Genomic DNA, 27,789 nt, shown 5'->3' on the forward strand with positions numbered 1-27,789 from the left:
GGAGGACTCAGCACTTGCATCAATGTGAAGCAGAGCTGCAGGAGAAGCACGAGAGATCATCCTGCCATCCAAAACAAATATGGTTCTAAAGTTTCTTTTAATACAACAAGTAAAGCGGCAAAGTCGCAGCAGACTCTCGAGGACACAAAATGTGACTTCGCTGTTACTTTGATCATTGGATTTTCCTTGTGAGTGTGCGTACGTGGTTGGAGGGAGGGGGGCATCTGTATAATAGTGCTATGACTGTCAGTGCTACATCCTTGTGGTTTCCATGGCTACAGACAGTGCTGGATCCCCACTGTGAGACAGACTTGCACAGACACCAGACAGATGAGAGCAACTTCAACTGATAGTTAGAGCTGTGTCGTGCTGAGAGCTGAGACCCACAAAATCCTCAAATCCTTTTTTTGTTTTCCGTCTTCCTCTTTCTTTCTAATGTATTGGAAAGCCATCAGAAGCGCTTCCCCGACTCTGTTAAGCAGAGCTACAATTTGGATAAAATCTTACCAGTGGTGGAAAATATTTTTCAGACTTTAAGTGGATTCATTTTAAAAATTAGATGGGTTTGGTGTGATGGGTAGCGCGGTAAGGCTCCGTTTTGCAAAAGCCCTGAAATTTCTTGTGATTTTTGCCTTTCACACTATTAAAAGAAAAACTCTGAGATGGGTCACACCTGTCGTTGCTTGCTTCTGTAAGTGTGCCTGGAAATGTGCCCTGGAGTTTCTTTGATTCTTAAACCTTTTTTCCTGAAATAATGAGTGACATTTACTGACAATAAAACACAATCTCAGCTTTTTTCTGTCCTTTTTACATTCAGGAAGCCTGTTTATTCGCTGGAGTCCATCTGTTGGGAATGAGGCATTTTAGCCTTACGGTCTACTTAAAATTCTCTTGGCAGCTGGATGATAGCTTGTCACTCCCATTTTTCTAGTTGGTTTACTGGTCTTGAAGCAGACTTAACAGATAAAAGGAAAGAGGACACACAAGTTTAACTGATTTCGACTCATTTTATATGAGTAACCATGTCTGCTATGCCCTTTGCTCTCTCACTCTTTCACTCTCATTCTGTCTGTTTCCCCCCCTTTCTGTGCTTCCTCCTGCTTTTTTATTCTGTCTCCCACATCTCCATCATCTGTTTTCTGACTGAACACTGTTAGTCCATTTAAAAAAAAAAAAATTCACCCCATATCTTCTTCCTTTTGACTTCTCATCTGTCTAGGCACAATCCCCTTAGGGAGATAAACAGCAGAGACCTTACAGTCACTGTCTTTGATCCAAGCTGAATAATGGTATGTGTGTATGTTACAATATCTGTCCATGTACAGTAGGGGATGTAAGAACTGCTGCACATACCTGCACCCATTCTCTTAATGCTGGTGTAAATATCTCCATGCTTTCACTTTTTTTTTTCTCTAAGAACTCTCAGTTTATTGTGTGTGTGTGTGTGTGTGTGTGTGTGTGTGTGTGTGTGTGTGTGTGTGTGTGTGTGTGTGTGTGTGTGTGTGTGTCACACCTGGGAGAGCCAAGATGTGGTAGTTTGATATCACTGGCGCTCTTTCATCAGTGAGGTGATTCTCCTGCTATGTGTTTGAACTGCAGTGAATCAAAGCTTGTTGTACATCTGCAGCTGTGGCTGTATCACCTGCACACTCACTGTACAGCCTGTACAATCTTTCTTTGCTGCCCATCTTTCTTTCATTTTTTTTGATTTCTTTGTAGCTTCATTGGCTTTGTTCTTTGTTCTTTTTTTTTTTCTTTTTAGGACGCATGATGTGGAAGCCAAATTCAAGCAGATCACCCTTTTATCTGTAGTCAGCCATTGTCACTCTTTGCACAGTTAACAGTACAGCTTGTAATATATCCAGTCCCAGCTGCAATGTGCAACAGAGAGTTTTGCAAACTCCCTCTTTGCTTAGTGTTTGCTTGCTGACTCATAGGGGAGGCATATTAACACAAAGGGAAGATTTTGCATCCACATCTGTTATTTGGAAGATAACCACTGGAGCTGTCTAACTGAGCTTTTTCCACACAAGACCTGACTTTATCAGTTTCTCACATCATTGTCAAGGAATTTTGGCCCACTCATCTTTACAGCACTGCTTCATTCCTTACAGTGGGCATTCGTTTATGCACGGCTCTCTTAAGGTCCCTTTACATTTCAGTCAGGCTGAGGTCTGGACTTTGACTGGGCTGTTGCAACACCTTAATTATTTTCTTTTTCAGCCAATCTTTTGTAGATTTCCTGGCCTGTTATGACCCGGTTGGGACAAAGCTTTTAAGCTGTCAGACAGATGCCTTCACATTTTATTCTAGAATACTTTGGTTTACAGAGAAATTCATGATTGACTCAATGACTGCAAGATGCTCGAGTACCGTGGCTGCAAAACAAACAGTCAGTTGTTGATTGGTATGAGGTTTTTATGCCGATATGCGGCGTTTGGTTTTCACCAAACATGGCACTGTGCATCTCTATTTTAGTGGTCATCTGTTCCTTCCAATCAAACCATAATTATTCAATCTTTTTCTGTATGCACTGTCATCAGCTTTTACATTTAACATGTGAACTCAGGCCTGTAGAGTCTAAGATGTAGTTCTTGATCAGTTTCTTTGAGCATTGCGCAGACTGACCTTGGCGTAAACTTCCTGTGACTCCTGGGAAGATTGTGACATTGTGTTAACACACACCTGAATGCTTCAGACCAGCAAAACGCCAAATCTGTATTGCTGATGACGTTTTTCTGGATCCCACTTACCCTTTTAATTCCTGTAGAGGCAGCAGAGGTGTAGAGAAGCATATGAAAACTTTCTTTTTCACATGTTGATAATTAATTTATATGTGCTCACAATATTCATGGAGCATGAAGGTTACAGCAGTAATATACACTAAGTATTTTCTCTGTTGTTATCAACCCTTCAGTATATCACCTGGTATTAAATACTAATCCAAAGTGAGGGCTCTAATTTACCCTAATTTAAATACTTCTGCCACATTTTGTGACACTAAAAGCTTGCTGTCCCTCGCAGCTGTTTGTAGCCATTAATAAAGGGAATTAGTGGCATTTACAGAGGCTTTTAATGTTGGACAAATGTGCGCACTGATCCTTTAGGAACAATAGACCTATTTCACAGCATGAAATTATAGGTAAAGACAGATGTGGCTAATCACATTAGCAGGGTTTTGTACCTAAATGGAACAGATCCTACATTAATGTCATTAGTAACACCTGCGTTTACCAATGTTTCATGCCAGCATGGCTGCAGCGAAATAGTTCTTTAAGGCTAGCAAAGGTTTTGTGTTTGTGGTTAATTAGCAACAGCTTCTTGATTGAAAACATCTAGATTTAGTTTTAGCCGTACTTGTTTTATGCAATAGTGTGCACATAAAATGGCTCTGTTTTTGATCAGTCATGTTTAGTGCCTTTTAGTTTAGTGCACAGACCCACTGCGGTAATTTGTAAAGCTAGATTGCAAAAGTATGTTTATAAGTCACAGAGAGTGTGGCATGCATACATACTAAACATTAAAATGACCTACAATTAGAATAATAATACAACCCCATGTACTTTCTCATTGCAACCTGATTAAAGACTGAGTTCTGAAGCGTTCATCTCAGAAACACTGAAGTGCATGTTGACTACATTGATGTGGCCCGTGTGTGTAATTACTCTGCAATTTCGTCATGGTAACGTTGTGATTAAGCAGTGATATATGGGTTTATTTGTAGCAACATTGTATAGAGTTTCACAATAGAAACCAACACAATCTAGTGACAGTATGCGTGGGCAGAGTGCTCATGGGAACCAGAGTGGCTTTTAACATTCATTTCCTCAGGGAGGGCTTGGATTGCGTCGTCGTTGTTGTTGTTGTTGATAAACTCATTCCCATAGTTCAAGGGCAAAACACACAAATACACAAAGAAAGAAAGTTCCTACTTTCCCTCACATGCACTGTACTCATACAAGATGACTCATCATAATGTAAACTGTAAAGATGCTTAAAAATTGTTTCGGCGTTTAAAATTCAGGCTCCTTCACATAATTCGTACAGTTTGTGTTCACATGCCCTGGAGTTCAGACAGTGTATGTTTAAGCACACGCATGCATATATGAATACAGCCAAACAAATGAAAGCTGAACTTTATTGTTAGGGGTCGGAGCGAAGAAACAGTCGAAACAGAAGATAGAGCCTTCTCATTTTCCGGCTCGTCTCCATCAACTTTCAGATCACGCGTGATCGCAGGGAATTTCTTTTGCTCTGCAGGTTGAAGGTGTTTTCTCAGTGTTGCATGTTGAATTTTTGTAAGATCACTCAAAACTATCTGGGTGAATTTGTATGTGTTTCTAATCCTTAGGAGTATAAATGTGTGTGAATGGGTGAATGAGGCAAGTTGCGAAAGTGCTTTGAGTACTCAGAGTAGAAAAGAGCTATATAAGAACCAGTGCATTTACCACTTACAAGGAAAATTAATTAAGCACTCAGCATTTTTATGCATTATTACTATTTACAAAGCCCAGAGGCAACATTAAAACTGCAGCCTAACTAGTCAAACCCACTGGAGTCTGTACACAAGTTGTCTGGGGGGCCCAGCGGTGTCTGGCACTAGGATGTAGCATATCTTTCATCAGACTTTCTCCAGCACATCCAGGATCCTCGATCAGATTGGGATCTGTGGAGCCTTGAGGCCAGGTTAATGCCTTTGGCAGACTTGCTAGCTGCTACCTTGCATGCCAATACATAGTCCTCGATTCACAGCAATACACTTCAACCCCACATCCAATTTTCAAAAGACAGGTGGACAATAACTGCAGAGGCAGACTGTTTTTATATTTAATGTGCGTGTCTTTGATGCTGTGAAATCATCAGAGTGGATTTTAATGGTGAAAAAAAACCTACCAGCTAAAGATCAATTTTGCATGCAGTGCTGAGGACACAGAGCAGCTAAAACTTGCCGTAGTCATTGTTGCTGGTCGAGAAAATCATCGACGGATAAACTTACAACAAGAGCAGTTATTAGTTTCAATCCTGATTTGTGTACCCAGCTGTGTAACACGTCGTGAATATGACCTAAACTAGAAAATAAACAAGATGAACAAGAAAATATTCTTATTTTTCCTTTGTTTTTTAAATAATTGAAGAAAAGAATTGACAGTCTGTGCAATGGGGAAAATCCATTGTATCTCTTTGTTTCTGTTGCATGTCTAGAAGAATGGGAATCGAACTGTATATTTTCTGGCTTGCATGGGTTTGAAGGGGCAAAGGAGGTGAGGATAGAAGTTGAGTGTTAAGATTCCCCCTCTGGCAAGGCAAGCTGTTAAGAACTAGAGACCATGACACTGAGTGTAGGTATCTAAGATATCCATCATTTAAGCTGCATCAGTGGAATGCAGACCACTTTACCCCCAGGCATCATATATATATATATGCTGAGCACTTGAGGATGCCAACGCTGCCCTCTGGATGCCCTCCTTTTCCTCAGCCTCCAATGGATGTGACATAAACTTAGAGCATATTAATCACACCCTAGCGCACTGTCAGACTCTTTTCTCATAAGTCATGTTATAGTGGCTTGCACACAAAGTCTTCTGTCTTTGTTGTTGTCTGTCTCCGGGAATCCAAAACCTTCCCTTTTTAGTCAAGATGAATGATTATAGATTGCCTCTGTTTAGCCAGTGGGTTCTCTTTTCATCCCTTCTAATTTTGCAATCTTTAGAGGTAAAGAAAAATAAACTGCATTGCTTTCTTTCTTTCTTTCTTTCTTTCTTTCTTTCTTTCTTTCTTTCTTTCTTTCTTTCTTGCATTTGCAGCTGTTTCTGAAGGGATATATGAATACATTAGGAACTGAGTAGCTATGACAAAAAGAACTGCATGTGTTGTTTTTTTCCCCCTCAAAATGTCAGAGTACCTCTCCTTTCCTTTCTGTTTCTCTAAGCATGATGGACTTCCTCTATTTCGCAGTCGGAATATCTCTTTTTGCTAAAACCCAGTCTTAATCCCAAACAGTGCAGTGTGTCATAGGGAGAAAGAGCTGAAATGATGGGAAGCTTTTATAGACTGAAACGAATGACTGATGCTTTTGAAGTGAGCCAGTATTTCCTAAAAGAAGATGAAATCTTTGGACTTAACTTGACACAAAGGCCCAAGGCCTTTTTGAATAGATCACTTTAACTAGAAGTTCCCCTCTTGACTTTATAATGAGGCTTTTTGGAAAGCTTCTCTGTAGTTGCAAAGTGAGGGGTGGAGACTGAGCGAGAATCGAAGCCAGTTTCCCAGAGGTTTACTGACTCCTGACTTCAAAGGCTAAAACAGTCACACTGTAACTGTTGCTCAAAGAGCCAAATCCTGAGGGACCAGAAGTGTGCGTTTGTGACTATACATTTCCAGTAGTGAGAAATTACACCTCAAGACTGTTAATGTATAAGGGAAAATGTGTAGAGTGTATACCTTTGTTTCCTGTTTACATGAATTTGAATACAAAGAAATATATATAAAACTTGTCATTCTGCCTGATTAATTTGCTTTTTTATACTTCTAAAACTCAGAAGTAGACACAACTTCAGCTGGGAGATTGAGACTTCTCCTCGATTTCAAGTGTTCAAAATTCATTTTCAAACTCCTTATTATATTTATTTGTAAATATTCACGCTCTTTTCTTACTTGCAGCTTTGGTCCATGAACTTGTGCGGGCGGTTTATGTGGGGTTTGCAGACCTCTCTTGCAACAAACTGTGCAAGTGTAGGTGTCAGTGTGTGCTTGTGCCTTTCGTACGGTCCGCTGCTTTGTCTGCGTGTGCTTGCATACGTGTAACAGCAAACAGATGTGAAGCATGCACTTGGAAGACTTGGCAGTATACTCACAGGATGACTGTGTGTCTGCCTCCAGTGTCTGTCTGGAGCTTAGGAACACTGACTGGAAATTTCGGAATCATAGTTCTCACTGCCTGTTCATGTTATATGGAAAGGTAACACGGACTCATTTACATTTATAGCATTTACTGGCAGCTAATATTTTGGGAAAGACAGGGATACGCCTACTTGACATATTGCATTTACTGCCTTCTCAACTTTTATGGGAACATGCGCACACACTTGCACATGTTGAAGCATTGAGGCATAAACCAACAACACGTCTTTGTAGTAGTGCACAAGGAGAGGACTTGACTTAGCTGTTAGAAACATTTGCTACTTGTGTGTGCTGCACTACTCCGGATAAGGGAGAGTTAACAAGTCTTCAGTGTGGTTAGTCGTTCTCTGACCTACCTTACGCAGTAGCTGCACACTGCAGAGCACGTCATTCCTCATAGTGATTCCAAATAGTGACACTTACTTCATACTCTTTGAGGTTTATATTTCAGTCCTTCTTTTTGTAGATTTTATTGCCAATTAAAAGCAGTAGAGTCGTCAAATAATGTTAAGAATTTAATGGTAAAATCTATTGATTTAATTCATAAATAATTGGTACAGTAGTGCAATAAAGTACTGCACGTGCAACCTCGTACATATTCACATTTTAGTCTGTGGTTGGTTAATCATCAGAGTTTTAAGTTTCACAGAGACTGGAAGGCTTCTTCCTTTGGGGAATGTGAGGTCTCTATATATAATTTAATCTTAGTGTCCTAGTTGCTGGAAGATCGGTCAAGGAGATCATTAAAATGATTAGGATTCATCCGTTGCCTATGATTATCCACAGCCCTGCTGAAAGACTCTTGGATGGATAGGATGGACCAGCACTGACAGTTCAGCCGGGGATTCAAGTGTGTTACGCCAGTAAATGCTAATGTAGCCTCTAGCTGCTCCCTCAAGCGAGGGGCTACAGAGGTCTGGTAAGCTCACACCTTTCTCCATACCCAGTCTAATTCTAAATTCAATTAAAAATCCTGTCTGTCACTTTCAGAGCTGTACATGCTGGTGCTACATTTTACTGCATGTTACCTAGTTACTACAGCTCTATTGTGGTACAGTGCTCTGAGAAAGGTTTGCAGGGGGTTTAACTTTATAGACTTGAAAATAGAGTTGGTGAGCTTTTGAGGTCGGTAACTCACTCCTACTTCACTTAAAAGAATCTGCTCAAGAGAAGCTAATTTACATGTATGTATATATTTTTTGCATTAGCTTTCTGTCTGCAGTTTAATGTTATTTTCATCTCTTATGGGTTTTTTTTGTCTAAAAAGATCTGCAAATCAACTTTTTATCTGAGCTCACTAAGCTCATGACTTGACACAGTCGCTTGCTGATGATCCACCGAGGCTATTCTATAATTGACATCACTGTTGGCAGGCAATGTGACTGTGTGCATGACTGTGTTGCTGGGCTGTTGGTCAGCGTGTAAGTATGATGAATTGTGACAGTAGTCACTGTGATGATACAGGCTTTAAGCCAGTTAGAGCCATAGTAACAGGACAGCGTTCCCACTTTGCCTTTGAACTACTGCTATGCTGCTATAATGAGGGAATTTTCTTTTCGGAGCCTAACCCAAGGGAGGTTGTCTGTGTGTGTGCATGTGAGTCACACATGCTGTAGCCATTGTCTTTATGTCTTGCTGGCCCATAACCAGAGGCTTTGTTGTTTTCTTCAGCCTCCAGGTGACAGTAAGAAACAGGAAGTGTGTGTGAGTGTGTGTGAGTTGCCCTTGATGCTGAACTTTTCTCATGTACAGAGTAGTCTCACATGAAATGACCTCAACTTTGTGAGCCTTTGCCTGCAGGACTGGGTAGCCTGTCAAAAAATTGTGTTTGTGAACACTTGTATGTCCGTGCGTGTGTGTATGTGTGCCTGAGGACAGCAGAGGCAGGTAGCGTCCCTCCTTAGCTCTATTTTAAGTCCTGGTTTGACATTGTTGAGGTGTAATAAGCCATAGTCAAGTCAGCTCATGTAGTAAATCTTTGCTTATTGTGCAGCCATATTACAACTAGATATGCACTTGCATGCACACACATGCACAAACCTACGCACACATGCGTGCGATCGTACACACACACACACACACACACACACACACGCACATACACTAGTGATACACATAAATGCAGTCTGCAGCTATATTAGGAAGACAGGAAAAATAGCGCTCTCAGCCTCTCCTTTTCTTATGTTTACTCTGAATCCTTGGTGTGACCAACCCAGTTTTCTAAACTGGTTGGACAAACAAGCTCATTGTGTGTTATTATATTATCTTTGTGTGTTTTCTTTGTGTGGGTGGGTGGGTGGGTGTTGGGGTTTTATTCTCTGTTTCTATTCTGCTTCAACCTTCTTGCTTTGAGGCACAGTTTTGCCTCTTTTACTTATTTGTTTACTCACCTGTAAGAAAAATCACAGTACTTATAACATTAATTTTCCTTGAAAGTAAAGAAATGTTTATGTAACGTTGAGGAAATGATCTAATGAAAAGCAAAAACGTGATACGTGCTTATATTTTGCAATTTCTGCTGATAATTGCCAAAGATTGCAAATAAAAGTGGCAAAAATTATTTTTTAATCTTCATTTTGAATGAATGTGCAGTGTTTCTCTCTGCATAAATGAAAGTACAGTTAATATGTCCAGTCAGTTTTCACCGTCGAAAATGGGGATCTATGTATAAAAATGGAAGCTATTTGTAAACAGTTTTTGTAAAACCCCCTGAATTACAGCTTAAAGTCTGCATTTCAATCACATCTTGATTGTTTAATGTAAAACCCACTGTGGTGGCGTCTATGCCCAGCATGATTCAAACTGAGTTGTATATTTATACCGTGGCAAATGCAATGTACAGTAAAGGAGGAGCTGCTTCTGAAGTCTAGACCTAAACCCTGAGCTTTGCCTCAGCAGCTCAACCACATGCTCAGATAAAGCCATATTCCAGCCAGCATGTGTTCCACTTGGCAGCCACTGAGGGTTCAGGGGTAAGTGAATGAAAAGCCCTGCTGCTGGTGTGCGGCTTCCAAGCAGATGAAATAAAATATCAAGTAAGGCCCCAGAAAAACATGAAGGAAGAGTGGACAGAAATGGAAAGATACTTTAGATTTTTAAGTTGTCTTTAAGGACTTTAAAGGATAGATAACACTAAAGAGAGGTTTATATGACAAGTAAAGGAGAAGGAGCGAGAAGGAAGTGGAGGTAGTAAGCAGGAGCTGGGAAGAAAAAGGGAACATTTTTATGTAGCTGTGAATGACGATTTTGAAAATTTATATGGATTTAAATGCATAAACATGGCCTTGTTTTTGCTTGATGCACTTACGTACAGAAAAACTCACAAACATGCGCTCTTGAGATGAAAAGGCATTCGGAGGGGTCACATACACAAACATGACTCCGAGAATAGACTCTAAACACTAGGGAAGAAAATAACCTGGTAACAGCGGATGTGGCGTGCATGTGTGTGTGTGGCTGTGTGTCTGTGTGTGAGACGGAGGCAGATTTGGAATTTTTTTTTATGTGTGTTTGTGCTAAAACATTTATTTTTAGGGTTAATTCCTTATAAAAGAGAAGTTCAGTTGCTTTGGTCCTACTTTCATCTCCAGCTGTAATGAATCCTGTAAGCTGTTTAATATCTGTTAATTCCTCATGTAGTGTCTTTATTGCTCCCACTACATGCACTAATTTCTTTTTTCTGTCTGTTGAGGTTTTGCACAACCGCTGGTTTAATAGAAAGGAGGGAGAAGGGTTGAGAGAGAGGTGAAGAGAGTCCAGTTTTATAGTCTCGCTTGTGTGTCGGGTTGTAAATACCCCCCTCCCTCCTAACAGGCTTAAAGTGACAGCTTGCCACTTGGCGCTAGATTCTGGTTGTGCTGAAAATGTGCAGCTAAACACTTTTTGGCACACCATAGATGTGGAAAAACAGCTGGACGTTACATCTTTGTGGAGGATTTACTGTAAGTCTGAAGATTTTTTTTATTAATCCAAAGAACAGCAATCCCTTTAGCTAATAGGTCAGTTTATTAATGACTCTTATGTAGAGCGGTTAGTCAGGGTCCTACCGGCTGACATAATCCACTAAATGATAAATTAGAGGATCATTTATATAATTTATACCACATTTGCCTTCCAAGTATGCATCATGGAAATCTTGATTATAGGTTTGGTAAAGTATTGTGAGGTGTGTTTAAAAAGGAAACCTTAGCCATCCTGTCCAAGCCAAAGACTCATTTGAGTTTTCATCTTGGGCTCATAGTATTTGGAAGGCTTCACAGTAAGATACCAAATTCCCTTCAGACATAAAATTATACATTTTTAGAAAATTAGACTACATCAGAATTTTTTATTTGTGTATTTAATTATTAATGTGTCTGATGGTTCTTTCTACAGAGTTGGTCACTTACTAAATGGTGAATAACTTTAAACAAATGAAACAATGCCTATACAGAATAATAAAAATGGGAGAATCGGGCCAGGATGCTGTTCGAGGTGCTCCTTTCTCACATGTAGCGCAGTGCGGGAGAAAGTCCACATCCAATGCGATCTCACCATTGGGAATACTCTGTTTGATTTAAGAGAGGGTATTAGCTGGCTAACACAGGAGACATATTGGCCACTCGCTCGATGTGAATTCACTAGACAGTTCCCATGAGCACAATCGGGCATTGTACAGGCTTTTTGCTCTAGAGCGGACATAGCAAAGGGTTGCAATGCATGCATGAAAACAGTTTTAGTTGTAGTCATACTTTAACTAATGGCAGTCATCAGTTCTGGCTCAAATCGACTTGTTGAAATGTTGGTCTTACCGAATGGTTGACGAACATGGGTTGTACCACTAAGTCCTGATTTAGATGTGGGGTTTTCTGTGTGTGCGTATTGGTGTGCATGTAGCGAGATGAGGAGGGGTGAGTCACCGGTGGTTCGGAACACGATGACTCCTCGCTGACTCGTGACGTCGGGGTTGTGGCGACAGGGATTTGCGGTTAGAAACCCTAATCTGCTCCTCATATGACCCTCTGATGGACAGGGACAGCAGTCAACACACACATACACACACATAAGCGCACATACCTACACACATAGACAACCCTCAGACTAGTTAGTCTAACTCTGGCTCTTCAGTCTAAACATGCACTTATATGGATTTCTGTTAAAATCTGGAGATCTCTACTCTTTCTCTCATTATAAACACAGTCGTGCTGCCTGCATGTATCGACCTAGATGAGTGCACAAATGTCTCAAAGACATTATGTTTGGACATCCAGAAGATGTCTTGAGGAAAGTGAGAATATATTGTTTTGTTTTGTTTTTTTAAATTATTTTTTATGTCTGCCTGTGAAATTATATACTTATATATATAATTATATACTTTACACCACTGATTTTATGCCTTTAAGATCCTTTTTTTGAGTCTATACTATATTTCCATGAAAGTCATAATGACAGATGTGAACTCTTTTGAAGGCTTTTTAAAGAGATTTGCAATTAACATTTAATATTTTGTGATTTTTAAAAAGCCGTGGGGTGAGCTTTAAAATGAATTCTAAGAACGTATTTAGTGAAAACATAAAATTTTTATTTCATTCTCTAATAAATCCACATTTTTTAAAAGCCAACTGATTTCAGTGAATTAGAACATCTAACACTATTGATAGTATGTTACTACTAAGTTTTAGGTGAATATAAAAGAGAAGACACTTATGTAAAGGGGGAAAAATAAATAAAAAATGAAAGGTGGTTTTATGTGGTTTGTAGCTTTTGCCTTTTGTTCACTGAATAATGGCGAAAATGATTGGAAATCAAATACCTGGCAGGATTTGAAAGTCTGCTTTTGCCTCTCCCTCACTTTCTCCTCTCTCAAGTCTGATTCACACTCACTAATGTGTGTGCTAATGTACAAACATGTCATTTCAGAAGCGCTAAAGGCACACCTCTCCACAACACCTATCACCGTAAGTCTATACTCAGCAATGGGTCATGCTGACCTCGTCACAATTAGCCAGTTTGCAGTTTAAGCTTTGGACTCTCATATGATGGTTTTGAGCTGTGTGTGCCTGCTGTGGCTTATTTGGAGAGATTTGGTCATTGTGTCGTTGTTGAATGATATGTTATTGTAGAAAGACTCTGGTATTTGGGGAATGTCTGAGTTCAGATGTTTCTTGAACAAGAAATTTATATCCAACCAGCGTTGGGTCTGGGAATGGGCTTGGGACTGGCTCCATGATGTGTAGTTTTGGACTGCTCCAAATATATATGAACACTCAGCTCCTCTTAATGACTGGCTATTTTTGTAGTGGTCTAGCTTTGATAATGCTTTACTGCATAGTAACACAGTCTCCATCAAGGTCGGCTAAAGCCTCTGTAAGCAAATAAAGATTGTTTGAGGCCAGTTAACTGTTCATAACAACTTCCTGAACACAGAATATTCATGCTGGATATCCTTGAGCTAGTACAAGAGTACTGAGTTTAACTACAAAACATTTAAACATTGATACTGAATTTGTAAACTTGATATATTTGGTATATATAAGCCTATTCTTTGGACCATTTGGGCTCTAAAAAGTTAAAAAGTTGCAAACTGAAATAACTAAATATGTTCACTAAGTGTTGTTTAACAAATTTTAATGACACATAATAACCTGAAAAACTGCAGTGCAAATGCATTGGGTTTTCTAATTTTACATTAAGCTTACTTTTTGGTATTATTGGGGAGTATATCAATAATCAATGACAAGAGGAACCTGGGCAATTCTGGCGTTACGTTCACTGGCAACGCTTCAAAGCTTTACAAAAGAAAGAAGGAAAAAAGGGACGCAGAGACAAAAGGAAAAAGGAGAAAAAAGCAAAAACAGTGATCCAGCTGTGTGTGAGATTGTAATAAACAAACTACTTCACTTGGATGCTGTTTTCCCACTTTACACCGACACTCCTACACAGATGGAATGAATTTGGTTTGAGAAGTCGCTTCATGTGTAAGGAATAAGCCAGAGATACATTACAGTGTGTTGTGTATTACTGTATTATTATTAGTAATAAGGGTAAAATGTGCAGTTTGGTTAGGATATATTCATGTTTTAAGTAAGTGATTTTAAGTCCTGTTGCTCCAAATGCAAAACATTTTCCTTTTCATATTATTTCCTTTGGTTTGTGTGTGATTGATGTTTGTGTTCAGCTGCCAGATTTCTTGTTGGAAGTAGGTGGTGTAAGCTAGTTGCCGTTGGGTCTTGGGCTGCAGGTGGTAGCAGGAATAAACTGACGACTAGTGAAATCCAGGTCAGCTGTCTTGGCACATTACATTACATTTATTTATGTGTCCTTTGTCTTTTTATCCTGTGTGTGTGTGTGTGTGTGTGTGTGTGTGTGTGTGTGTGTGTGTGTGTGTGTGTGTGTGTGTGTGTGTGTGTGTGTGTGTGTGTGTGTGTGTGTGTGTGTGTGTGTGTGTGTGTGTGTGTGTGTGTGTGTGTGTGCCTAATGTCCGATTTATGTGACTCCTTGTGCATTAGCAAAATCCAGCCAAAAGTGTGACATCACTACAAATGTGTTTGTTAAATAAGTGGCTATACAAGGACTGGGTCATTATGGGTTGCAGGCAAGGCATAATGGACAGGTGCGTGCGTGTGTGTGTGTGGTGGTCTATGTGCATCTATGCATGGATGTATTTGTTTGTTTGCATCTATTTTACACAGGTATATTTGACTGTGTTTGTTGGTATCTGCAGTTTTTGGTGTTTTGAAGCTGATGCCAGCTTTCATCATCTTCTCATGTGGGCTACAGTGTTGAATATTTACAGCTTGTTTTTTCTGCCCTCTGCAGTGGAACAGTAAGGTGTTCTTGTGTGTGTTTGTGTGAGAGAGAGATCAAGACTGTGTGTCTTAGCCTTATAAGGTCAAGCTGTTTTAACCAGGAAACATGTAAGGATAAGAGAAGATGTGAGTCACCGTTTTCCTTCATCTGCTCAGAAGCACAAAAACATCCTCTCCTCTGCCCTCAACACCTTCCCTAAGGGGCTATACAGTGCATGTGTGTATGTGTGTGTGTGTGTGTGTCCGCGTGTCCTGGGGTCCTAGTCGTTTCTGTTTTGTTCCTAATGAGGCGTCAAGCTATTCACATATCCCCCTTTTCATGAGAGATGCAGCTGGCAACAGCCGGTGCAGCACTGGAAGAGTCGGTGGAAGACTGGAGTGGAGTGAACCTTGCAGTACTATTGGACTTGATTGAGTATTTATCTCCTTAGTTGTATATGGTGGATTGATCAGAAAAAAAATAGTTACGTTTCAAATAATGTTATTCAGATAATTTATTTATTATGAATATTAGAATAACTAATGTCTTAAGTAAAATCAGATTGTATGACTCTGTGTACCTATGTGCGTGCTTCTATAAGGAACTGGCCAAAATCTTGTCTTTAGTGGTCTCAGACAATCAGCAATGACTCTGCAGAGAAAACTATCCAACCCTTACATGTTCATTAAATCTTATTTAATCTGCATTAACTATACAAACATGCTTCACAAAAGAAAGATGTTGGAGTACATACTGCCATGATATTATTCAAACCTATGAGTCAGCTGGTTATTGAACAACTAATATTTACTATTTCAAGCTCATGCCAGGACTTAAAGCTGTGTGTCTATGGTAAGAACACCAAGTAAGACCCTCTCGCAGCCGTCCATACTCTTACCTGCTTATCCCATTCAGGGTGGTAAGGGGTGGCTGGAGCCTATCCCAGCTCTTATTGAGTGTGGGTTTATTCTGTGCCTTTACCTTACAATATAAAGTGACTTTAGGCAGCTGTTGGCATCCAACAAATCCAGACATCCCTTCAGTTGATCCATCTACTGTTCACTGAAACTTAACCAGAAATGGTCTCAGTGTAGGGGTGGCTACCAAAAAGAAAGGGAAATGGGGAGAAAAGGTGGAATTACGCAAGAACTGACTGAAAATAAGTGGCAACAGGTCTTATGGAGTGGAAGAGAGTGAGAAATTCTTTTGTTTGAATCATTAATATTTACAGAGGAGGTCAGGAGAGAGGTAAAACAGCGAGTGCATGCAGCCATCTGTAAAACACTGTGGAGGCTCTGTCACGTCTGCACGCCAATGGTGTGGAAGATCTTGTCAAAGTTGGTGGAATTGTAAATGCAGAAACACAGATTTTAATCCAGCATGCAAAACCATCTGGAAAGCATCTGATTGGCAGTGGATTCATTTTTCAGCATGAGTTATCGCAAACACACTGCTAATGAGGTAAAAGCATACCTTGATAGAAAACAGTGGAGAACAAAAAGTCATCGATCGGCCTCCCCAGAGCCCCGAACTCAACATTACTGAAGGAATCGACTGTAATCTTAATATAGAAAAGAACAAAAGACAGCCAACATCCATAGAAGAAATTTTCTTCAAGATGCCTGGAGAACTATTTCTGAAAACTATGTGAAGCAATTACTTGGAAAAAGTAAAGAAATGAGGGGTGGCTCAAGTTTTGCACAGTAGTATACTCTGGAACGATCTACTTTTTTTCTTAGTCTTGCTCCTTGTCTACACAATCAAACATTATATATATATATATATATATACTAGATACACTACCAAGTAGAGATGGCACGATACCACTTTTTTATGTCCGATACCGATACCGATATCATAAATTTGGATATCTGCCGATACCGATATGAATCCGATATAGTGTTTTTTAATCAACAAAACTGTTTTTTAAAATATCTTGCTGCATTTTGCAAGTCTGCAAGTTCATACTCAAGTTTAAAACAACAACTACACTAAAGCTATTCTGTTATACCTGTATACAAAAAAAATATTTCATAGTTCAGCAATACTGATCAATCTAATAAACTTAGACCTACACCATCCTCCCTATTCTGGTATTTTAAAGAGTACTTAGCGTAAATATTAAGCAACCTAACTAATAGGGTTCCAACTCCCAGCAACAACAAAAATAAATAAATAAAAAATAGGGAACCACCCCTCACGCTCCACCTCATGATGCTTAATCAACGTAATCAACCTTAATTTGATGCAGTGTGAAAAAAAATGCACAGAAATCAATTATTTTTCAAGAAATATTAAATAGATTCAACATCTTTCTTCAACAAAATTGCAGACTGCACAGATGGTACCTTCCCAAAGGAAAAAGTACTATAGCTTACTAGGGTATATATATTAGACTTAATAGTTACTATATACAGTAATTGACTTCTATTCATTTTACATCAAATTAAAACTTTGGGTGTCAGATAATTATTTATTAAAAGCTAGACATTTTAAATGAGAATAAGAAAGAAAAGTATGTCTTTGTGCCCCCTTTTCCCTGTTCATGCCCTATCGGCCCCCCTGGCTAAACTTTGCTAGATGCGCCCCTGCACAGTTACCAGCCGTCAGCTACGTAGAAAAAGATCCTGGTGTAGAAAGTAATATTAAATAAATTGTAACAACAGCTTATCAAGCTTAAACGTGCTGCTGTTGTTCAGCCGCTGGTTTGCTCTTTCTGGCGCAAAGTGGACCAAAAACAAACAAGAGAGACTCACGACAGAAAAGCCGATCAGCTGATCATTTAAGCAGTTTCACGATTGAAGTAGCAGCCGGAGAGCGAGAGGCAGTCGCTCGTTAAGCTTAACGTGGGAATGCTTTACAAACATTCAGAGATGGACTTACACACTTGCTTTACTTCTCTCGGGGATAACTTTGTCGGAGATGAAATGCCAGGTTGCTAGCGAAGCTCCAAATGCTATCCAGACCACCGACAGGTCCCGCATGCCACAGCTGCTCTATCACGTGATGCATACTGCTCCGACGTTCTGAGGCGAGTTACGGCGTGTTGCAAGTTTTGTGAGGTGCTTTCGTGATATTTAATGGATCGGATTACATTTTTTATTTTTCTCCGATATCCGATCCAGTAATTTAGGTCAGTATCGGACCGATACCGATACGTAATATCGGATCGGTCCATCTCTACTACCAAGTGTTGGAAAAAGTTATCTTGGTAAATATTTGGTCCTTAGAATTTGTTACCTAGTAGGTCAAAGTAATCGAAAGCAAATTGATCAACTTTTGTCATATTATTAAGATGAATGGCATTATGTAACTATAAACCAAACTATAAGCCTTTCTTTGTGCTCCATTTCCGCTCCCCGTTGAGGAAAAAATACGCCTTCACAATGGAAACTCCCCCTACCTGAACCTGAGCAGGATCTTCTTGCATGCAGCTTACTTCTTTTCAGCTCTAGCTGCTGTTTTGACCTGTAAAAACCAATGCTGTTATTCTGGGACATGCTGTATCAAGCCTGCAGATGCGGTTTCGTATTGACAGCTGTATGTGCGTTTTTGTTTGTCTAGAGTGCAGTGATTTGTGCTGTAAGCCTGGTTCTCATCCAGACAATAATTTCGGCAGACATAACAAGAGAACCATCAAGTCTCTGCCAGATAGCACATACCACTTTACTCCTTCAAATTAATTATATACAATGTTGAAAATGAACACATGCTCTTTACGTGGTTCCTTTTCCATTTTCTCCTTTAAGAGCCTCAACTGTGTTGTGTAGGAGCGTTGGAAAATTTCACAAACTTTCTCCACAAATTAAAAAGCATCTCTGTGTTTGTCTGAGTTATTCCTTATACATAAATGTATGAAAACACTATCTTTTATTTAAACAAGCAGATATATTCTTTCTAACTTGAGGGCTTTGGACGCAAATACCTTAACTGTCCCTTAATCATTTATTGTCTCAGATATCCTCGGATTCTTCCCCTGTGTTTTGGCTTGTTTACAGACATCTGGTTTACATAGTATATCTTTTTTACAGCAACGAACTGGATCATTTTTTTTTCTCCATGCTCTAGACCATCAAAACACCAGCTTTTCTCAAGCTAATGGTCTTATGCTTCTGGCACAATCAGCAGAAATCTCCTGCTGTGTTTTACATATCTATATGTCACATTTAAAACATGCAGTATAAGTTACTGTAGATTTTCTTATTAGAGAAAATAGTTTAAAGTTTATTTCAGCTTTAATTAATACATGATGTCCCATTCTTTGCAGCTGACACAGAAAATGATAACTGAAAATGTAGCCAAGACTTTACATGGGCACTGCTGTCTGCCAGAGTATCTATTTGTCTCCACCTTTGTGCTCTTGCCAGAACATTACAGTTCAACAGTTGACTGGCGCAGAGCTGATGAACAAATGTGGATACAGAATAAGTTTGATTCTCTTTTCAAAGACATGACTCTGTAACTTGTGTGTGTGGATTCAAAGAGTTAGAGTAAATAATTTATGTGAGGATTACAGAGGGAGGCAAAGAAGTGGGTCAGAACTGCATTTAGTTTATTAGACATTTGCAAAGATCAAACAGTGAGTGAAATAGATGGAGACAGAAATTACAAAACAGGGAGTGGAGCAGGGGGTGTTTAAAACTGACACTTTGAACAATTAATCACATGTATTTATGCATGTGTTTGTCATCTTTGCATCTTTGTGTGTTTATGTTTCTGTGTATCTCATAGGGAAGTTATATTTTAAAAAATTCCAGTAACTCCTCTTTATTAGGCAACTGTTGTTCCTCATGGGGCAGAAGTCAGTACCCACACTAATCTGTCTCTCTCTCTTGTGTTTAGTATGAGTGTGGCATACCAGAGGTCTGTTCTCGCTGTGTGATCTCAATAACAACACTGAAATTGTGCCTCAGGATGTGTATGTGTGTCTGTGTAAGACCCGCTCCCCCAGGAGGCCCCTCGGGCCTATTGCTGTGACAGCCAATGACAGCACATGCACCCACACAGACAGAAAACAGTGGTATATTACACATGGGATAACAAATGAGGATTAGAGAGTGTGACAAGAGATTTAATGCTTCCTGGTGAAGGTCAAGTTGAAAAAATAACTATGTTAGGTGGAAGAAGGAGATGGGAGGAAGAGCCAAAGAAAGTCAGAGAGGATGGGAGAGAGAAAAGTGGAAAAAGGCAACAGGTTGCCACAAACATAAGGACTCAAGTTCATTACTTTCTACTTGTTGTGCTTTTTAATGCATAGGCCAAACAAACACAACAATCTAATCTCAGAAAACTTAAACTTGAGGGTTGTTCTTACCCTCAACTGAAAACATCATCCGGACTAAGATATTTCTCTATTTATAGATTTAGCATGGAAAAATAAAGCACCTACTTGCATTTGGTTAATATTTTGTAATCTTGTTTTTTTCCCCCTCAAGATGTTCAAGACACTTTAAAAACAAACCCCCACTTTTCCTGTACAGATTTTGACTCGGAGCTTTGGCTTGTTGATTTTGAGCTGGAAGCTGGCAGTGTACCTCTGTGCATCCTCTGCTACCTTGCCTCTAAAATATGTGCAACAGAAAAAAAATATTTAGCTAGTGATAAATCAGAGCAGGCCTCGAAAATAACTAACACTGTGTGTGTGTGTGTGTGTGTGTGTGTGTGTGTGTGTGTGTGTGTGTGTGTGTGTGTGTGTGAGAGAATCCTCTTTTTCTGAAATATGTGTCAGTGAGGCATGTGAGGACACTTGTGGGTGGGTGTATTCACATCCATGTATGTGTGCGCGTAGGCTGGTCAGTGTTATAAACACCAGCGGAGTTTGTTTACATGCTCAGTATCAGTTTGGGAAGCTGTCATTTACCAAGCTATACACACAGATATTTAACACAGTGTGCACAGTAAGGAGTGTGAGTGGACATATTTGTGTGGATGTGTGTGTGTGTGTGATTGTCATCCTGTAATCATGTTTTTCTAACTGACTGTCCACATTTCAAGAGCAGCTTGCCAGGAAATGTAACTTCCTGCCCAAGAGACTGATTCAGCAGCATCCAGCTGTTGCATGTGTTTGGTTAGAAACACAGGAGAGGAAAAAGTAAGACAGAGGTGTGTGTGTGTGTGGAAAGGGGTGGAAGGGGATTGCCTGTTTTTGTTTTTTGTTTTTCCCATACAGTTTCTTAATTGTTGTTTACCCAGACACCGAACACCCCCTCCCCCACTCTCCCCTACGCAGAAGCCCACCTCCTTCTCTTTCAGTTGTTGTTGTTGTTGTTGTTTTTGTTTTTTGTTTTTGACAGATTTAAGTAGGAAACTCCATCTCCTTAAGAACCCATTAAATATCATGTGTCTGCACACTCAGTCTAAGTTATTCTAACCTTTCTGTGCTTTTCCCCTCCTGTGGTCATTCTGAAAATCTTGAATCCCACAAGTATGCAGTCCTGAATTCACAAACGTGGGGTTTTGAGACACTGTTTTCATGTATGCTACGAATGCTTGTGGTTGTGACTGCAGTAGCACTATACTACTATTAAATTTTATGTCCGGACCATACAATATGTATGAGTACATATGTGTAAGATGTAATGCCTCTAAGCGATGTTCTTCTAGCACGGGAAAGAAAATGGAGAAATAGAAATTTGTGCATTAAATACAGAAACTAAGACATCTAAAACTAGAAAAGCGGAATGTAGAAAATGGAGTGGAGAGACAGAAATAATACTGAGCTGGGTCTTCACATGCCAAGTTATTTTCACTCTTGTGCATAGTCTTCAAATGATTTTAACAATCAGCCTTGTTTGCCATCCTACTACACAGTATGTTTGCTTTCTGAGACTGATATTTATTGCTTGACTTCCTTTACTGTACAGATCAATGTCTCCAGTAGCTCTCAAATGCAGAGATGAGCTGAGTTGGGTTTTTTTTTGTTTTGTTTTGGGTTTTTTTTAAGAAATGTTCCCAAGCAAATATGTTGAATATGAAGCAGGGAAACGGAGAACATAAAATCCCATTTTCAGGAAGATGATGAAATGAGCATATCACATAAAATATATGTGAAAATTAAAAAAAAATGGTGTATATATATCTATATCTATCTATATCTAGCTATCTATCTAGCTATCTGTAGAGATATCTGTCTATAAAATAAATGTTTTTAAAAACATATGTGTTAATAGTTTCTGTATGTGTGACCATGCAAACTTTTGCTCATTATTTAAGGAGAAGAAATGGTGCATACAGATATATGTGTGGATATATACATGCATAATTAAGATTACCAAGATGTATATCTTAGTTTAAAGAGTTCAACCTTTATTATTATTTCATATTTAATATTTCACTGTAAGGTTTAAATAAACAGTTATAGTCACTAAAATAAATCAGTCTGTCCTGTTTTATTTTTTTCATTTTAAACTCCTTATTAATTGTAAATATCCTCTGGAAATGCAGTGGTGCGTCTTTATTTCCTTGACAAACATGCAATTTGTGCCCAAGAATGGAGAAAAACAGCAATGGAAACATGAAAGCGCCAGGTGTTTTCTCCCCCGTACAACACCTGCTTCTCTTTAGCTGAGTTGTGATTTCTCAGCAGGGTCATAGTAAAGTCTTTGTTGATCTTCTCTGACGAAACAGGGAGTCACGACTGTCTGCTTTAACATTCTGCCCTACTTTTAACTTGGGTATGTCTGGTACCTTTCTGCACCGTTATTTTAGAATGGCGCTTCAGTTCAGATTTTACTGATATAGCCAATTCACGACAAGAATTATTATATTACCTTATTTTAAAGCAAAGATGCTACAGCTGGATACTAACTGGAAATTGTAGCATCTTGCACACACAAAACACCTAATATGTGCACATGTATGGAAACACTCAAATACACAGTTGTCTACTTCTTGATTATTGTCGTAATAATTTACTTTTTCTCATGTTTTCCCTTTCTCACCCTGACTCCTTTCTCCTCCCTCTTCCCCCTCTTCTCTTTGTTTACTCACAGGTGGTGTCCTCCTATCCAAAACACATGCTCATCCTAACAAATTGCTGACAGAACAAGACGGACGGGGTAAGGGAGTACGGGAAAGAGAGATCTCCCAGACGCACACTCATAAAGAGAAAGGGGCCATTGGCCATCTGTGGTCAGTCCCCTGCTATTTTGCAGCTGCGTTGGAGTCAGCGAATGGTCCTGAGCTCTGATAGGAAAAAGAGTTTTTTCTCCAACGTTGCCCAGGGGATGAGCCCAGGCTAGGGCAATGTTAAAGCCTCACTGGCCTTGGATTAAGCCCCTTGGGCTATTTTGTGTAGGGATGGGTGATACCCCAGCTGGATCCTCTGCTGTCACTATTCTCCACAGCTATCATTAGTGGCTAATGAGCTGCTGCTAGAGAGGAAACGGGGAAGGTGCCTGCGGAGAGAGGTGAAACATTACAGCTCTTATTAAGAGGCCCACAGAGAATTCTTTGCCTATTTAAAGCTTTGACTAGCATGACTTTGCCATTTATTATTGTAGGCATTTCTTTATATATTTTGATAGCCTTTTTTGTTACAGCATAAAAATGGCACCTAGAAGTTGAAAGACTTTTTTTTTTTTTTTTTTTTTTTTTCCAGGAACATGATTCAGTGTTTGGACATAAATTATTTTTCTCATGAAGCAGTTTCAAAAATATATTTTTATTCAGGAGGAATTTTGGTAGATTGTTTTTGTTTTACTCTTCCCGATAATTTTGACCTTCCTATTCCCTGAAGATCATTGGTCACCATGGCAGCAGCCTATCGTGTTGTTGTGAGCAGCGTGAGCTGTTACAACAGTGTGGTAGTAGACCGACGCACTCACTCCCATGCAGTACACTACTGCTCAGGGCCATGTGGAGCACTGTCCCAGGGCTTGGACTGCACTGTTGCACACCGTGGCACCTGTTCTGAGCTCCTTGTTGCACCTGACCCTCAATACAATGACCTTAACAGCTCGCCCATACACTCCCGCAACATTATTGCTCAGCAGCTTCCTAACCATGCTAAAGTTTGTCTTGCCATGGATAGTACTCATAATGGGAGCCTAGAGAGGGCAGGCAGCAGTGGCAATTTATCTTTAGGAGAAGAGAGCCCAACATGGCGTGGTAAGAAGACCTCTGGTGGTGGAGCATCGACTGGGAGTATGACCTCCTCTGGCAGTCTGAAGGATATTACCGAAGAAGCCATCAACCTGGCCAGTGGTAAACTCAAGGAGTTTTCATTTGATAAGCTCCGCCTCTCATCCTCCAGCCACATCACCTTCCGGAAAGGCCGTAAAGTCCGTCCTGACTCTTTTAGTCGTCGCTCCACCGACCTGGAGATTATTTATGGCCACTTCAGCTCCAACCTTACCACAAATGCAACTACTAACGGTATGACAAATGGCACGGCTTCTTCTAATGATGAGAACCTGCCACCATTTGTGCAAGGGAAAGGAACGGTGCTAGAGGAAACGAAGATTAAGGGCAACCCAGGCACCATGTCGTCCATCACCAAAGTTGCTGGTGGCTCAACAAACAGCCTCACGAGTATTGGGTCATTAGACCAAAGTCTGAACACAGTGGCCTCCCTGTACCGCAACACCCTAGGAGAAGAGAACTTAATTGCCCGTCTGCTGGAGAAGACGCGAGCGGAGGCAGCTACTGGCGGAGCAGGTGGCGAAGACATACGTGCCTGCCTTGATATTCTGCTTAAATGTTCTGAAGACCTTAAGAAATGCACTGACATAATCAAACAGTGCATCAAACACAAAGCTGGTGGAGGCCCAGAGGATGGGGAAGCAAGCCCTGACAGTGTGTATCGGGCTGTGATGACTCGTCTCAGTTCCTATCTTAAGAGATTGCCTCTGGAGCTGGAAGGAATTGGAGGTTTTGGAGGCTGTGGACAGGGTGCACCTGGAAGCGGGCACAGTGATTTGGCTGAACTGGTTAACACTCTTCACTCCATCCAGCAGGGACCTTATTCGCCGATATTTGGCAATGAACAACCTCCTCGCTATGAAGATGTGGTGCTCTCTCCTCCAATCCCAAAGACTGTTCCACATTCTGTTTCTGCTCCATCCTCTGTCTCATCTACTTCTTTATCTCTAAAATCAGATTCCATCCATACCAAACCAGTTCAGAGCTCAGCCCAGCTTAGAGCTACCCCACTTACTAATGGAGTTATCCAACATCCACATACTTCTTCTTATACACAACATACTCTCTCTCCTCCAACCATTATATCCTCTTCATCCAGCTCCTCTCCAACACACTCCTCCTCCCCTCTTCGTAACTCCCCGACCCCAGCTTATACACACACTCCCCCAGCATCTCCCATGGAGGCTCTTTATATTGAGGAGGAGGAAGCAGATATGGGAAAGACACCAGAACAAATCTCACAGCAGACACACACTCCATCTAGAGGGATGAACAGCAGCCAGAGCAAAAGTGGGACTATGATGGGGCAACACATGCACCTGTCCCAAACACACACGCTCTATAACTCTTCAAATAATTTGCCAGTCAGCTCTGGCTATGGCTCAAATTGGCCTTCCTCTGCGTCACTAACAGTCTCTGCACCCAAAGCTGCTGCACACAGGAATGATGACATTGACAAGCTGCTCATGGACTTGGAGAATCTCTCTCAAAGTATGACTCATCCCAGAAAGACAGAGCCTCCACTTCCAGCCAAAACCAGGAAGAGAGATGGGAGCCAGGGGATCACCTCCAGTGAGTCCTTCACTCAACCCAAAATGGCTCTGTTCCAAGTCTCAAAGCCAGACAGCCACTTAACCATGAACGGCATTAGCTCCAGAACTCTCCAGAGTTTCACTCCTCCTAAAGAGGAGAGGAGTGAAAATGTGGCAGGAGAGGAGGAGGATGGGGCATTGTTGCTGAGAATCCTTGAGAGCATTGAGAGTTTTGCCCAAGAACTGGTGGATTCCGGAGCAGGGAGCACAGGGAGTGCTGAGAGGAACAGTGGAAAGGAGCGGGAGGTGATGAGGCTCCTGCAGGATACACTGGCCACCGCTGGCAGGGCTGATACTCCTCTGGAGAGCACAAACCCACCAGCTGCTCCCACCGCTCCAACTGTACATACAGATGCAATCTCAGATACACTGATAAAACACACCTTGGCAAATACACCTGAAGTTTCACCTGCCCCAACACCTGCAGTATCTGATTCTGAAAGCAGTGCTTCAGCTGAACAAGCACCTAAATCTACACCTGAAAGTGCTCCCGAACCTTTGCCTACACCTACACCTGACCCTCCAGTCGAGTCTGTGGATAAAATTCCAGAAGCGTCTACAGATGAGGATGACTCAAAACCAGTCTCTGCCCCGATATCCTCTGCACCTGCAAACTTGCATTCCTCTACGCTTTCCGATGAAACCATACCTGTGGCCGCACCTGAAGCTCCAGCTCCTGTTGCTACGCCAACCACAGCAAGTGCTACCGTTGCTGTTGGTGAACATACTGCTTTGAGAGATGCTGGCTCAACCCTTCTTATCCAGCAGACTCCAGAGGTCATTAAAGTAAGTGTTCCAAAGTCACACTCACAAATGCATAATCTAACAGACAATCAAAGACATGAACATTTCAGAAAATAGTTTATTGGTGCTGTGAGATTTGTTTTATTATTATTGCATTTCAAGCTGCTGCTAGGAAATAAAGAAATGGGTGTTTCAAGGGCTTGAGTAATATGAAGTACTTATTCCAAGACGGTGCCATTACAGGTGCAGTCCACTGATTGGGAATTTGTCATGTTGGAAAGATTGCTACATGCAGTGCAACTCTGGGTTAATTTATGTTCATTGATGTATATAAAAATGTGCCATCTGTGCTTTTAAATGTTACTGTTGATCCATTTAGGTGCAGTATGAGGGCGCCTGACTGAGGGATAGACATAGAGGGACCACACAGGCTGATTAGCATTAGACTGAAAATAAACTGAGGATTTCATTGCTGTGGCACAACCGGACTGATGCTGCTGTAATTGGTGGTATTAATTAGCTCTAATTAACATGCTGTTACAGTTACTCTATCTTGGCTTGAATCAAAAAAGTTGAGGCTTTGGATCACAGAACAGAATAGCTCCTTGTTGTGGAGTGGCTCTTTGTTGGCTTTTCCTGGTTTTGAACTTGTTTTGTTCTGTAATTGTATGTGTGTGCAGGCGTATGCATGTGTGTAGACTTTGTTTTTCTTACTGTGGAAAATGTAACGGTAAATTGCAGTTGTGCTACAGAGGAAAAGAGAAGGGAACTAGAACTTGATAATTTTTTTGTCTGTGTCTGCGCGTAAGCTGGAGTTAATGATGATAAAAAGGCAGTGTTACCTCAGCCAGTCCCTAATGTGGATGTTCTACTGCAAATTGTAGATTTAGGTAATTATGCATGCCAGACAAACGCACATTATCATCAACACAGAGGAATCAAATCATTGTTGTCATTTATTCCCCTCTATATTTGACATTTTTCTCTTACTAATTTATTTTTCCTCTCTCGCTCCAACCATCCTTCTCCTCATCACGCTTCCTCTGCTGTTTATGTGTGTTTATTTACTGAGCTGTGTAACCTTATGCCCTGCTGATATGTAGGGCACCTATTTATGAGGTTACCATGGTAGCTGCCACAGTAAGAACGGAACAGCCAGCACCCGAACACATCATTACACAATCTCCTTCCTCCTCCATCTTCTGTGTCCCTATCCATCCCTTTTTTGTTTTTGTTTTTTCTGCTTATCTGCTCCCACATTTCTTGCAGTTAAACTCTCTCCGTTTTTCATTTTTCTGGCTTATAGGTCTACTTTTGTTTCTCTTCTCAGTGTCCTTCTTTCACCTGCGGTCAAGGATTATGTCCGTACTGATCACTTCTTGTCTTCCAACCCTGTGATTGGCTGTTGTTTTATTTTGGGAGAGGTGAATAACTGTTGTTGCTGCGTGGAGAGCAGAGAAACCCAATGGGAGGTGCTCATTGGAGCACTGGAGGAAGTGGGGGGAGGGTTGGGTTGTTGGCACAGCAAGCGTTAATGGTATCATTACCCTACAACCCCCTCCACCCCTGGCACAGCTAGGTGTGAGGGAGACCTAAATCTGTCCACCCCTCTGTACTATGGCATCCCGTTAACAGACTCACTGTC

The 27,789-nt window shown here is 40.6% G+C and overlaps 1 protein-coding gene across 1 annotated transcript in view; it reads left to right on the plus strand.

Moving 5' to 3' along the window:
* Positions 1–27,789, plus strand: part of ppp2r3a (protein phosphatase 2, regulatory subunit B'', alpha) — a 63,617-nt gene that overhangs the window by 9,840 nt on the left and 25,988 nt on the right. Inside the window, exon 2 of the mRNA XM_026153017.2 lies at positions 22,659–26,186. Within this exon, the coding sequence (XP_026008802.2) occupies positions 23,418–26,186 (2,769 nt within the window). The 5' untranslated portion in view covers positions 22,659–23,417. The remainder of the gene's footprint in view (positions 1–22,658; positions 26,187–27,789) is intronic.

Source organism: Astatotilapia calliptera, chromosome 19, assembly GCF_964374335.1.
Source record: "Astatotilapia calliptera chromosome 19, fAstCal68.1, whole genome shotgun sequence".
Classification (NCBI taxonomy): domain Eukaryota; kingdom Metazoa; phylum Chordata; class Actinopteri; order Cichliformes; family Cichlidae; genus Astatotilapia; species Astatotilapia calliptera.